At 42.9% G+C, this 14,581-nt stretch overlaps 1 protein-coding gene across 3 annotated transcripts in view; it reads right to left on the bottom strand.

Annotated features, from left to right (window-relative positions):
* CEP76 (centrosomal protein 76) overlaps window positions 1-14,581 on the bottom strand; it is a 43,513-nt gene extending 28,932 nt beyond the window's left edge. The window contains exons 1-5 of one of the 3 annotated variants that reach the window (XM_065585232.1): window positions 14,397-14,581; window positions 5,432-5,587; window positions 4,972-5,053; window positions 4,484-4,708; window positions 1,871-2,056 (exon numbers count right to left, since the gene is read on the bottom strand). In XM_065585232.1, the coding sequence (XP_065441304.1) occupies window positions 1,871-2,056; window positions 4,484-4,708; window positions 4,972-5,053; window positions 5,432-5,587; window positions 14,397-14,459 (712 nt within the window). In that variant the 5' untranslated portion in view covers window positions 14,460-14,581. Of the gene's footprint in view, window positions 1-1,870; window positions 2,057-4,483; window positions 4,709-4,971; window positions 5,054-5,431; window positions 5,588-14,269 lie in introns of all 3 variants that reach the window. The other 2 variants (XM_008164402.4, XM_065585231.1) reach the window with 2 other exon arrangements.

Raw genomic sequence — 14,581 nt, 5'->3', positions numbered from 1 at the left:
TCAGGGGTTCTCAAACTGGGGGTCGTGACCCCTCAGAGGGTCACGAGGTTATTACATGGGGGGTTGCAAACCCTACTTCACCTCCAGCATTTATAATAGTGCTAAATATAACAAAATGTGGTTTTAAATTTGAGGGGGAGTCGCATTCAGAGGCTTGCTGTGTGAAAGGGGTCATGAGTACAAAAGTCTGAGAACCATTGGTCTAGCTACATCAAATGGCAGCATCTACAAAACACATCACATGCATGACAACACAGGTAAGACATAAGGGGAGTTTGAAGGAGGACAAGATAGTGGTTTTATGGATTTTAATGTTTTAATGGAGTGAACAAGTGGAAAAATGACAGGAGTTTTTCCATTAATAACTAAAACTTATTCAAATCCTTATGCTCAAATGTTTTTTGTGTACTTTTCAGACCCTCTTCTACCCAAGTCTGTGGTTTTGTGTTAAACTTCTTGAATAATTTTATTTAGTCGGTGAGCTATTTGGTTCTTTTTATTTAATTTAAAAAAAATCCACAGAAGTATTGGAGGTAATATAAAACAATGGTGTGGTCATAGCAGAGTTGTTTTTCCTTAAAGAATCTTCTTGTCAGGGTTTACTCCTTGTACATCAACACTGGACTAATCCATCAAAAACAAAACAAAACATTTTTTTTTAAATTAGCACTTATGTAATACCTAAAATGTACAAACGGTAATGATTTAATCCTCACAACAATATTCTAAAATACATAGGCAAGTTGTTCCTGTTTTACAGATGTAGCAACTGTGACAGAAAATACTCTCAAGTGACCTACCCAAGAGTACAAAATGAGTCTATTGCAGAGCTAGGACTGGAAGTCAAGATCTTCCTCCTCCTTTCCTAAGTCCATGTCTGGTCCATTAAACTATAGTGCCTCAAGACTTAAAAGTTCCACCCCAATTTGGAAAAAAGTATATATTAAAGCTACACTTAATGATAAACCTATACATTTAAAACTGAACTACTATCTTAGCAGCAACATGCTTTAGTCAATCACGGTAACCTGTAGAACTGAGAGCACAACACAGTGCTCTCTGTGGCTGGTTTTAAAACTGCTATTCAGACCTCTGAAGAGCAATGAAATTGTGGAGAATGTCAATTTCACGCCAATGATGCTCTGAAGGGCTATGAGCAGAAGAAGCAGACAGGGAAATATTCACTCATAAAAAGGGAGCCAACACAAAGGCTGACAGGTGGAGTCCAGAGACTTCTTTCCTCCTAAACCTCTTGACTGTTGCAAGGGGTGCAGATAAAGAGCTGAGTAACAAAAACTCTTCACTCGTGCAGCAGCCAGAAAGCTCTAGAGCAGGTAAACAGAAAAAGCCTTCTCCCTTCCGTTTGCTGTGGTAGTTGAAATTTCAGATTTGACATCGCTACTAGCTATAGGCTGACAAAATATGAAGCCCCTATCCAGGGTTCAAAGACAGCACCTTGGTAAAAATCCAGCAACCTCCCCTTTCACAGTAAGTGGATATGAGCTTCTCTGCAGGCTGACCCTAGAACTTCCGGGTGGTGGTCAGCCTCATCTTTTGGATCTGTCTGGCTAGGTGGTCTTGTCTGGTTATTTATTTAAGCTCTGCAGAATACAAATGGAGGGGAAGTCCCACCTCACAATTTCTCCAATCATAGAAGCGAATTTGGAATATTATATTTTCTGTATCAGATGACAGGAAAGAAGATTAAAGGTATCCCATGTAATTTATTAGGAGATATTATTCTATGTTAGTTAGCCAAGCCATGATGAAACCAAATTACAATTTACCATATTGTAAATACTGGTTTCAGCCACAAGCAATTTTTATACAATTTTTAGTTTGCCATTATAGTTGAAATGTTTAATCTTACCTACACCCAGAAGTTCTACAGCAACATTTGTTACTCTGTTCTCTGCACCAAGGACTGATCGCCATTCCAAGAAATAAGATGCCACTAATGTGGTCTCACCAAACGTGTCAGTTTTGATCAGAACCATATGCACTGGATCACATATTGATAACATAGTGGTTGCATCCACCATTTTACTTCCATCACCTGCCATTATTAGACCAATACAAAATAACAAGCACATTACAGATAGATTACTTCAATCACAATACTGTAATTAGAAATTCTCCCTACTAGAATTGCTTTAACAGAACACACAATTATAGCGTCTAAAACAGGGGTCTCAAACTCAAGTGACCATGAGGGCCACATGAGGACTAGTACATTGGCCTGAGGGCCTCATTACTGACGCTTCCCCCCACCCCCCGCCGCTGCCCTCGGCCCCGCCCCCACTCCATCCCTTCCATGAGGCCCCGCCCCTGCCCCGCCTCTTCCCACCCCTTCCCTGCCCCCATTCCAACCCCTTCCCCAAAATCCCCAACCCAACTCTGTCCCCTCCCTGCCCCCAGAGGGTGTAGGAGGGGTGTGGTGGGGGCTCAGGGCAGGGAGTTGGGGTGTGGGGTGCAGCAAGGGGTCAGGGTGCAGGGTGCGGCAGGGGGCTCAGGGCAGGGGGTCGGGCTGCAGGAGGGGTGCGGCATGGGGCTCAGAGCAGTGGGTTGGGATGCAGGAAGGGTGAGGGGTGAGGCAGGGGGTCGGGAAGCAGGGTGCAGCAGGGGGCTCAGGGCAGGGGGTTGGGCTGCAGGAGGAGTTCGGGGGGCAGGATCTGGCCGGCGCGTACCAGGGGGAGGGCAAGCTCCCTGCCCTGCCCCCGCAAGAGGCTGGAACATGGGGAAGGGGGGGCGGAGGGGCTGTGCGTTTCTGTTGCTTGAGGCCCCGCCTCCAGCAGCTCCCATTGGCCGGGAACGGGGATCAGCGGCCAATGGGAGCTGCTGGGGGCGCTGCCTAAAGTAACAGCCACACACAGCCCCTTCGCCCTCCCCTCCCCCACGTTCCAGCCTCTTCCCGGAGCGGCGCAGAGCAGGCAGGCAGGGAGCCTGCCCTGCTCCCAGTGCACGTCCGGCCGCTGCTCTGATAAACACTGGGGGAGGGAGGGGGGACTGTGAGGGGCTCGCGGGCCGCAGAAAATCACCCCGCGGGCCGTGTGTTTGAGACCCCTGCTCTAAAACTTTTTTTTTTTTTAATTACTGCACAAGTTAAAAAGCAATCAGTTCTGGCCACTCATCTCCCCCAATCTCAAAAGAAGATACAGGAGAAATAGAAGGGGTTCAGAAACAAATTATGACAGAGACATGGAAAGACTTCCATATGAGAAAAGACTGAAAATATTAGGGTTGTTTAGTTTACAAAGGTGACAAATGGAAGGGGTCAAGATGCACGTACAGAGAATAATGACTGTTAGATAAAGTAAACTTGGGCACTCTTGTTTGACCTTTCTAATAATACAAGAACAATGAGATATTCAGTTAAATGAAAAGGTAACAAATTTAAAACTGATAAAAGGAAATATTTGGGGGATTTTTTTAAACCACGATGCATACTTAACCTGTGGAACTCATTGCCACAAGACATATTTGAAGAAAGCTCTTAATAAATTTTTTTAAAGATAGGTATTTAATGAGAATATCCTCAATTACATTAGCTGGGATACTTTAAATAATATAACCCATCATGCTTCAGGACTCAAGCCAACTACTAACTGACAGCAGTTAGAAAGAAACTTCCCCTGTGGTCAGGTTCTTCTATAATAATCTTGTATGGGCTTTCTAATACCTTCTTTTGAAGCAACTGGTAACATAGGTGAACCACTGATCTCATGTGGTACGACAACTCTTATGTTCCTATGTTTTCATTTATACCACTGTATGCATGAATGTGGATTCTTCATCTGCTGTTTTACTATCTGACTATTTTAACAAAAGAACCATATGTTATTTTGGTACAATAAAAAAATAATGATAGGGCCTTCTAATATTTTCAATAGGACAATGAAATATGTCTAGTCTGAGTGGCTACAAGGCTTCTAGGCATGAACGATGCAGTCAAGGCACAGCAATATTCCAGCATGACATACATCCTGTTTCATCTTGTTAACTCAATTAAAATATTTTGGAGGTTTACAACATGGTAATAATCTTGCCCATTAAACTCCTTTTTCAACATATTTTGACTGTTTTTCCCAAGTTAACAGATTCTCTCTGTATCCCTTTAGGAAAGGAATTGGTATTATTGTACCAAAGCCTACAGCCAACAATAGATGTGGCAGTAGCCACCATCTGTATTGACAGGCTAATATTGTTAATTTAGCCACCTCTAATGTGATCTAATCAATCTACATGTTTTAATTCTGATATGATAAATACTCAAAAATTATTGCAATGGTCACAAACAATCCCTACATTTCCAACTAAATCATGATTCGGTGAATGTAGTTTTGAAAAAATAAAGCATCAGACAATGAACACTTTCACTTGTATTTGCTATATTATTGATCAAAATAATATCAAATAATTTGAAACAACTCCATAAGGTTAGCACAATACATGACATTATTTTCAGACTTACGGTGTTCCTTACCTAGGCTATCCTTGTGCACTTCAAGTAAAAAACCATCATGAAAATCTGGTTCACAGGCACATGGGACGGGTTTCGAACGGAAACGTTGGTTTCGAAAGTGCAAACACAGAGTGAAGGTAGAACAAATTTGACCAGGTAAAGGTTCAGGTTCTTGCAGATGTTCCAGAAAAGCTTTTCCACCCAAAACCTGAAGGTAAAGATACCTTCGTGTTGGGTCAATGTTAGCTGCAAAGTGTAGCAATAAATGTGAAGAAACTGCCAACAGGTCTTAAGAAATGTTTTTAAAACATCAGTAAACTAATAAAAAAAGGTCACAAGATATATGGAAAACCTCTTGCTTTCCGTACATTATGGTAATTATTTTAACTGAATTCCTAAAACACAATCAAAACTTAATGAAGTTCAAATAGTTAACCTTACATCTTGTAAGTAAAATTTCATATTTCTTATGGAACTATGATCCAGATATTATATTAACAAAAACATACTTTTTTGCAGTACTGGAGGTTGTCTGTTAACAAAATGTGTAGAAGGTTTTGGAGTTGAAGTCATCTCTCTGTCATTCATATCCTAGAAGTATAGTTAAAATACATTTTTAAAGAGTCATGGAGGGAAATAACGCTCTTGAAACCCTGAGAATCCCTCACTCCCACCCCTACAATGCCTCAAACACCACCCTTCTCATGAGTGGCTAGGACGTTCTGTCTGACTGGATAGTTTAATACTGTACACATAACTTCAACTGATTTCAAGAAACAATAGTGTCATTCAATGATGTCAGAGTAAATGTTAAACTGATTTGCTAACAATTTGGTAGCAATTATTAAAGCTAATATAAGTAACATTTGAGTGCATTGAGCTTTCACTCTCTAGTGAAAGAATTTCCACAATGCCAAAATGATGATATTTTCACTCTGATTCACATATTCTTTTTCAAAAGTTACTCACGGTTACAAATGTAAGTTCTTTCATAACATCATCAATGATTCCTCGTCGTCTTAGGGCTTTCATCAGATCTTCTGCGGATAACTGTTGATGCTCAGGCGCTAATTCTTCACGTATAGTCTCAGCAAGTACTTCTCGGATTCTGCCATGGACATCCATCTAAACAGAACACTTTATTACTCCTGGGAGAATTCTGCACTACTGCGCACGTGCACAATTAACGAGCCCTGCAGATTTTTGCATAGAAAAAAGCTTCTGCCAAAGCTTCTGCAGTCCACCTTTGCCCACCAGAGGGTACTGTGGTGCAAAAATAGCAGCAGCTCCCAGCTATGGGGAGACAGCATAGGGTTCGGGGGGGGGGGGCGGCGGGGGTCAGACAGGGGCTCATAAGGGCTAGTGGGGGAGGACAGACTGGGGCAGGGGCTGAATGGGAGTGGAGCATAGGGCCTCAGAGACACATGGGGATGGGGGAGGGGGTACAGGGAGATATAGGGACAGAGGGTGACTGGGTGAGGGCACAGAGAAACATGGTGATGGGGGAGGGCGTGCAGAGCTACACAGGGGCAGGGGAGTGGCTGGGTGGGGACACAGACACATGGGGACCAGGGGGAGGGGGTACAGGGACACAGGGAGGCTGGGTAAGGACACAGAGACACATGGAGATGGAGGAGGGGGTGCAAAGCTACAACGGATGGGAGTGGCTGGATGAGGGCACAGAGACACATGGGGACAGGGGCACATGTGCCTAAATGAATGGGAGAGGCTACGGGTCATCCAGGGTCTGCATGGGAGAAGCTCCCCAACAATCCCTCCCCACCCCACCCCCAAAAAAACCTGTTCCATACCTTTTCCCACCCAAACCCAACAACCCTCCAAGTTCACACCCAGGCTCCTCCCCAGCAATTTACTTCCCTCTCCCTCAGCTCCTCTGTTACCCTTGACTCTCCCAAGCCTTTGCATTTTTTCTGAGGAGTGCAGGAAATAAGTTTCTGTATTGTAGTTTAAATGAATTATTACTCAGAGTTCTGTATTAATATCCCTAGTAAGGAATCTATTTGTCAAAAAACATTTCCTGAATCTTATGCGTTTTCTGTACTGTTACAGACATACTTGCAGACAGGTATTTTGAAACAAATGACCAAAAATAATTGAAACTGGTTTGATTATGTTGAAATATTTTGACAAATAAAATATGCAGAATTTTAAAATATTGTGCACAGAATTTTTAATTTTTTGGCACAGAATTCCACCAGGAGTAACTTTATATTACATCCTGTACAATAATTTACCCAATCTCTGACAGGATCTAAAAACACTACTTTTTGATACTCCTACAATATTTAAACAAGCCATATCCCTCAATGAAAGTATAGTGCTCTTAGAACTATACGCTTCTGAACAGCATGGTAGTGGATTAAAATTAACAATCCTGCAACAAACAGCAGTCCAGATGAAACAGTAATACAGTACACAAAGTATTTCCCATTTTGAGTGTGGGGAGAATGGTCATCACCGATTTCCAAAAACAGGAGAAATCACAAAATACTTCCCTACATTACACTGGTAATTTTGCAGCTACCTTTAACCTTCACTTCCAAATTGTGTATATAATGATTTTCATTTGCTAATAATTTGCCAGCAGTCATTAAAACCAATAAAAACACTTGAGGGCACTGAGCTTCCTCTCTCTATTGAAAGCATTTCTACATTCCCAATAATAATGGAGGATTTCAGCTAACTCCATACTGACTGGGTACATCACAGGACGGGATGCAGATATACAATTTCTAGACACCATTAAGGACTGTTTCTTGGAGCAGCTAGTCTTGGAACCCATGAGGGGAGAGGCAATTCTTGATTTAGTCCTAGGCAAGGCCGTCTCTAGGAGGGTGCGGGTCCTGGGACAAATCAGCCTCCCCGCTAGTCTCCTCTCCTCACCGTCCTTCCGTCTGCTGCTTGCCTCATCTCACACACACACCCTGCTGCCCTTCTCCCCGCAATCCCACTGCTCGCCTCCCCGCCGTCCATTCGGTGCTCCCCGGTGCCCGCCCCCATTCGCCACTCTCCTTCTCGCCGTCCGCCTGCCTCCCCATTCACCTCCTCACCCAAATCATCTGCCTCATCTAAATATCAGGACAAATGGTGTCCAAATCCTACATCAGTTGGGATGCAGGGCAAAGGGCTAAATATCGGTACAGTCCCAATTTTATCAAGGCGTGGGACCCCCCAAAGCGCCGGGCCCAGGGCAGTCGTCCCGATTCGCCCTACTCAAGGGACAGCTCTGGTCCTAGGTGGATCACAGGATCTGGTCCAAGAGGTGAATAAAAGCTGAACCACTCAGTAATAATGACTGTAATGTAATTAAATTTAACATCCTGGTGAAGGGGGGGAAATCTGAAAGAAATCCACAAAAGTATAATTTAACTTAAAAACACGGAACAACAAACATGAGAAAGCTAGTTAAATGGAAATTAAAAGGAACAGTCACAAAAGTGAAATGCCTGCAGGCTGCATGGGAACAATTTAAAAACACCATAACAGAAGCTCAAACTAAATGCATATATTTAAAAAAAAAACAGTAAGAGGACCAAAAAAAATGGCACCATGGCTAAACAGAGTAAGAGAGGCAGTTAGAAAGATATCCTTTAAAAATGTGAAGTCAAATCCTACCGAGGAAAATAGAAAGGAGCATAAACCCTGGCAAGTCAACTGTAAAAAGTATAATTAGACAGGCCAAAAAAGAAAAGCAACTAGCAAAGACCCAAAAACTAAAGCAAAAATATTTAAAGTACATCAGAAGCAGGAAGCCTGCCAAATCAGTGGGGAAAATGCATGATCAAGGTGCTAAAGAGCAATAAAAGACAACAAGATTGTTGAAGAGAAGCTAAATTAATTATTTGCATCGGCCTTCGCTGCAAAGTATGGTGAGGGAGATTCCCAGACTGAGCCATTCTTTTTAGGTGACAAATCTGAAGGACTATCCCAGAATGAGTTGTAAACAAAGGTAATTGATCAATTTGTTCTAAAACTAACAGTAATAAGTCACCAGGATCACACGGTAGAGTTCTGAAGAAACTCAAATATGAAATTGCAGAACTACTAACAGTAGTATGTAAAACATTGTTTAAACCAGCCTCCGTACCAGGATAGCTAATGTAACACAGATTTTTAAAAAATGCTCCAGAGGTGATCCTGGCAATTACAGGCCAGTAAGCCTAACTGCAGGCAAACTTGTTGAAAAATATTGTAAAGAACAGAACTATCAGAGACAGAGATGAACACAGTATGTTGAGTACTCCTGGGGGAATTCTGCGCCAAAATATTAAAAATTGTGCACACAATATTTTAAAATTCTTCCAATTTTATTTATCAAAAATAATGTAATGTAATCATGCCAGTTTCATTTATTTTGGTAATTTATTTAAACTACAATACAATGGATGGAGAATGGGAGTGGGGAGCACTGGAGGAAATCCCCAAACACCTTAGTCTAATAGTAATGTAGCTAGGTTTGACCCTTTATTTCTAGTTACTGGTCAACAAATATATGCAGCCATATGCTCAGTGTTACCTCATAGGCAACTGAAGAGCAAGTGAGGGCTGGGGAATCAAACTCACAATTTATATTGGCTGCTGACCATTTCCAGAAAGGTAAGTACCAAACAGTTCACGGAGAACATTTTGATAGGAATTTTTTTCAGCCCAAAAATTTAGACTCGTTCTAATCCCTAAAGCACCATAAGCATTCATAAGGCCATATTGTCCTTTACATCACTCTGGCAATATAAAGGAGCCTTAAAACTTTTACACCTGTTTTATAATCCTGGGGAAATTCACAAAAGACAACGTGAACAATTCACTAAGCAGGCAAGCTGCTACATTCTGCTCTGCCCCATGCCTACCTCCTCAGAAACACCCCAAACCCTTGCCTCTCTATGCCAAGCGTGCTGCAATAGTGAGCAAGAGGGACACAAGAGTGACACGCAGGATTGCCCAGCCCTCCCATCCCCCATCCTAGTGGGGATTTATATCTCTACCGGCTGCTCCGGGTGCCTGAACCAACCTGCCTGCGCTGCTGTGGAGGGGCACATGACTGCTCTTGTGGGCTTCCCTTTGCTTCCCCATCAGAAGACTGTTTCTGCAGAGAAGCAAAGAAATCTGTGGGGGACATGAATTCTGTGCACGCGCAGTGATGCAGAATTCACCCAGAAGTAGTGGAGGAAGAGTCAACACAGCTTTTGTAAAGGGCAAACATGCCTCATCAATCTGTTCGAATTTTCTGAGGGTGTCAACAAGCATGCAGACACGGGTGATCAGATTGCTATAATGTATTTGGACTTTCACAAAGCCTTTGACAAGGTTCCATATCTAAGGCTCGTATGAAAAGTAAGCAGTCATGGGATAAGAGGAAAGTTCTCATGGATCAGTAACTGGTTAAAAAATAAGCAGCAAAGGGTAGGAGCAATTGGTCAGTTTCACAATGGAGACAGGTAAATAAAGGGGTCCCCCAAGGATCTGTACTGAGACCTGTGCTGTTGAACATATTCATAAGTGACCTGGAAAAGGGGGTAAAAAATGAGGTGGAAAAGTTTTCAGACGATATAAAATTACTCAAGATAGGCAAGTCCAAAGCTGACTGAAAAGAGTTACAAGGGGATCTCACAAAACTGAGTGACTCGGCAACAAAATGGCAGATGAAATTCAATGTTGATAAGTGCAAAGTAATCAACGGTGGAAAATATAATCCTAAATATACATAGAAAATGATGGGGTCTAAATTAGCTGTTATCACTCAAGAAAGAGACCTTGGCGTCATCCTGAATAGTTCTCTGCAAACATCTGCTCAGTGTGCAGCAGTAGTCAAAAAAGCTAATACAATATTAGGAACCATTAGGAGATGGAAAGATAAAAAGACAGAAAATATCATAGTGCCACTATATAAATCCATGGTACTCCCACACCTTGGATACTGCATGCAGTTCTGTCTCTCTTATTTCAAAAAAGACATACTAAACTGGAAAAGTTACAGAGAAGGGCAACACAAATGATTAAAGGTATGGAACAGCTTCTATATGAGGAGAGTTTAAAAAGACGGACTGTTCATATTAGAAAAGAGATGACTTAGAAGGGATATGATAGAGGTCTATAAAACCAGGAATGCTGTGGAGAAAGTGAATAGGGAAATGTAATTTACCCCTTCACATAACACAAGAACTAGAAAGTTAGTGAAATTACTAAGCAGTACATTTAAAACAAACATAAGGAAGTACTTCTTCACACAATGCACAGTCAACCAGTGGAACTTGATGCCAGGGGATGTTGAAAGGCAAAAGTATAACTGGGTTCAAAAAATAATTAGATAAGTTCATGGAGGATAGGTTCATCAATGGATATTAGCCAAGATGGTCAGGGATGCAACCCTGTGTTCTGGATCTCCCTAGAGTCTGATTGCCAGAAGCTGGGAATGGATCACTCAAAAATTGTCTATTCTGTTCATTCCCTCTGAAGCACCTGGAGTTGGCCACTGTCAGAAGATAGGATACTGGGCTCGATGGACCACTGTTCTGACCTAGTATGCCCATTTTAAATATTCTTAAGATAAAACACTGATTCGAGTTTAACAACTCTCCTCTGTTCACCCTCTCCACCTTAAGTTAACATGCAGCTTCCTCTACATTTCTTTTAGATGATTGTTTCAAGACAGAAGTACTTATTCTGGACAAAAGCAGTATCTTCAGACTCATCTCTATTTCCCACCTTGACTCAGGCATCAACTACACTAGTATAGTCAAAGCTTTATTACCCCCTAGTGTGGCAGCAGTTCTACCAGTAAAAAGATGCTCCCATTCAGGTAAGGAAATAACTATATTGGTTTAATACACCTTTACACTGGCATAACTGCATATACTGGTAAAGGCCTTATTGTATAAGTGTTTCAGTAAAAAAAAGACAAAAAAACAAACCTCATCCCCTACCTAAAATAGCTTTACTGGTAAAACTCAAGTGTAAACCAGGCCTCAACTATTTGGCTTCCCTGTCCATTATCTTGACAGCATTCCAGACCTTGAACTCTCCTCCTCCTACATATCTACAGATCTGACCATTATGAAATCTTATTCATGCTTTTGTATCATTTTGTGTGTCAAACTCCAGAGTTCTGCTCACACAGTGTGTCTAGTATACCTTCGTCCCTACAAGGATGGTCTTGTGTTCAAGAGACTAGGCTGGGATTCATGAGATCTGGGTTCTGTTGCTGGTTCCATCACAAACTTCCTGTGTGACCATATAGAAGTTACTTAATCTCTGTATCTTAGTTCCTCAACTGTAAAGTTGGGATAAATATACTTCCCAATCTCTCAGGTACATTGTAAGGCTAAATTAATTAGTGTAAGTGAGGTACTCTGATTCTATGGTGCTAAGTACCATAGAAATGTCTATAAATAAGCTTCACATAGTTCTCGTTTGTTCCAACATCCAGTTTAAACTTAATCTTTAAAAGAAAAAACGAAGCCCTCCATGAATTTTCTCCAATTTACCTCAAAGACCTTGTCTTTTCCTACTCCCAATTCCTTTCACTTATCTACCGCTAGTCTATTCTGTTACACAATTTGGTAGCTGATGGTGCAAGAGTCTTCTCTTAAGGTCCTGCCTTTTGCAGCAACCTCCCTTTCTCTCTCCACCTTACCCACTCTGTCTCACTTCACATAACTGAAATCACAGCTTTTCTCTATGGCCTATGTACCTTTCCAGCTCTCCCAAAGACTGAGAAGAAAGAAAAAACAGACTAAAAGGTCTGAGCTTGGTATTTTTTGTGATATATAAAAAAAGACAGATGGAGCAAGCCCAGGAAAAGACTAATCAGAGCAGAGAGGAGAGGAGAAACAAGATGAAGGAATAATAAACAGATGTTGGAAGGGGCAATAATTAGGCAAGCAGATACTTGCCCTAACAAAAACAGGAGTAGAAAGAAAAACCTCACTTTTAAAACAAACCCTGAGGCAGAGGGAAGGATAACAAGGCAGGACACATATTGGGAGCCTGTTTATTTGAAATCACTCAGTGACCAGAGCCATTGCTTTTCTGTCCAGGAGATCCCACAAGGAGGTTCAGTCGCCAATTTGATTATATTCATTGTGTTTTTGCATTACAGGGCAAAGCGCACAAAGGTTGTCATCTGCTCCTCCACACCTTCATCTTTTTCTGTCCCCTACACAGTAGGTTAAGTGGACAAGGGTCTTTCCTACACTAAGTCCAGGAAAGCAGCAGGAATGGACAGAATATATCCAGAATTCCTGAAAAACCTTGGTCTGAAGGTGGCTATTAGTCTTCTTCAGCAACGTCCACTTTTCCGGTATAATATCAAAAGAGTGGAAAGGGGGTCAAGATCATAGTCATTCTGAAGCCCAGAAAAGAGGCTACTGACCCAAAAAGCCACCAGCCCTTAGTAGTTGCTATAAACTGTTAGAGCAGCTCCTACTTCAAAGGTTACAGCAGATACTGCAACTGGTGCCCAAAGAGCAGGCCGGATTTAGAAATGGTCACAACTAGTGTGACCGGGTGCCGGACTTAACTGACTACATAGAACCCAGTTATCAGCATTAATTAAAAGCAGCATTCATTGATCTGTCTTCTGCATAAGATACTGTATGGCGCAAACATTTTCTGTTGAAGTTACCATTAGCTTTCTCATGCCAATCAACCATCAAACTCATCACCAAGATGCTGAGTAACACAAGATTCACTGTATGTCTTGGTAAATCTACCAGCAAATCACAGAGATCTGTCTGCACTATTCAATTTCTACACAAGTGAGAAGCTGGTCACATCATCCCATAAATTCATCCATGCAAACAATATTGCACTATCAACACAAGCGTCTCTCTGAAGGCAGTAGAAAAGGTGATGAACAATGACCTCCAGACACTTGAAACATATTTCAAAACTTGGCGACTGAAACCCAATGCTCTGCCTTCCATATGGAAAAAAAAACAAAAAACAAAGTACCACTGAAAGTGGATTTTTATGATCTGCCTCTACCACATGAGTACAACCCAGGGTACCTTGGAGTTACCCTCAACTAGATGCCAAACTATCGTCAATACCTTGATAACACCTAAAAGAAGGGCTAACATCATCCAGAAGCTCACTGGCACATCTTGGGGATGATATGCATACATGCTTCGAACATCAGTACAAGCTCTGGTCTTGGCAACAGCAGAGTATTGTGCGCCAGTGTGTATGCAAGAGCTTCCACACCAATCTCGTTGACACTGAAATCAATGTCACACTCAGGATTGTTAGTGGTTCTCTCAAATCAATGCCAACCAATACTGGGAATCTCCATTTTGGAAGGCATCGTGTCAGGGAACATCATGTGAGATGCTGCTGTGGTCCAGGAGTACAACAAGATCCTGGCCACTCTGGCCCAATTCATACACCTAGACTTCAATTCACTCCCTCTCTCCCAACTGAAACCCAGGAAGCCTTTCCAGATCCACATGTCAAGGATACAGGCCAGCAGAAAAGCTGCCAGCACTCGCTGGCTCAAGTCCTGGACTGCTTGCAATGTTCCAATCAAAGACCTGATTGAAGATACAATGAAAAAGTCCAGGCACTTCGCCTTCCCCCTATGCAGCTGGCAGCACTTAACCCCATTTGGGTAACGCACAGAAGGTGCAGATAACTCCTTCACAAACGGAAAAACCAAAGAACCACCAATTGTGGCTGTGGTGAGGTACAAACCCACGGGACACACCGGCTCCCTTCGTGGTCGCAGGCTGGCTCGTGGGTGGGGGCACTTGCCTACCCCCGAACGGCGTTAGAATGCGGGTGGAGACTCACACAGACAAGCTGGCAGTGGCACGAGCCCCCCATGCGCGCAGGGCAAAGCCCCGGCATCAGCCGACCCAGCACGCGCGCTTCCAACGGCGGAGGGGGCTATTCGCCGGTCTCCCCCCCCGCCCCTCACCCTGGTCAGCTGCTGCCGGATGATCTGCTTCAGCTCCGAGGCTTTCTCCGGGGGCAGCGCCATGGCGAGCCCCAAGCACGGCAGCGCTTACAGGACACGCGCCCTGCCCGGTGCCCAGCCCCGACCCGTCCTCGCTCAAGCACCCCCTGCGGGGCTCCTCTCCCCCAGCCCCACCCACCACGCTC

Source organism: Chrysemys picta, chromosome 2, assembly GCF_011386835.1.
Source record: "Chrysemys picta bellii isolate R12L10 chromosome 2, ASM1138683v2, whole genome shotgun sequence".
Lineage (NCBI taxonomy): Eukaryota > Metazoa > Chordata > Testudines > Emydidae > Chrysemys > Chrysemys picta.
This window is presented reverse-complemented; position numbering and strand designations above follow the sequence as displayed.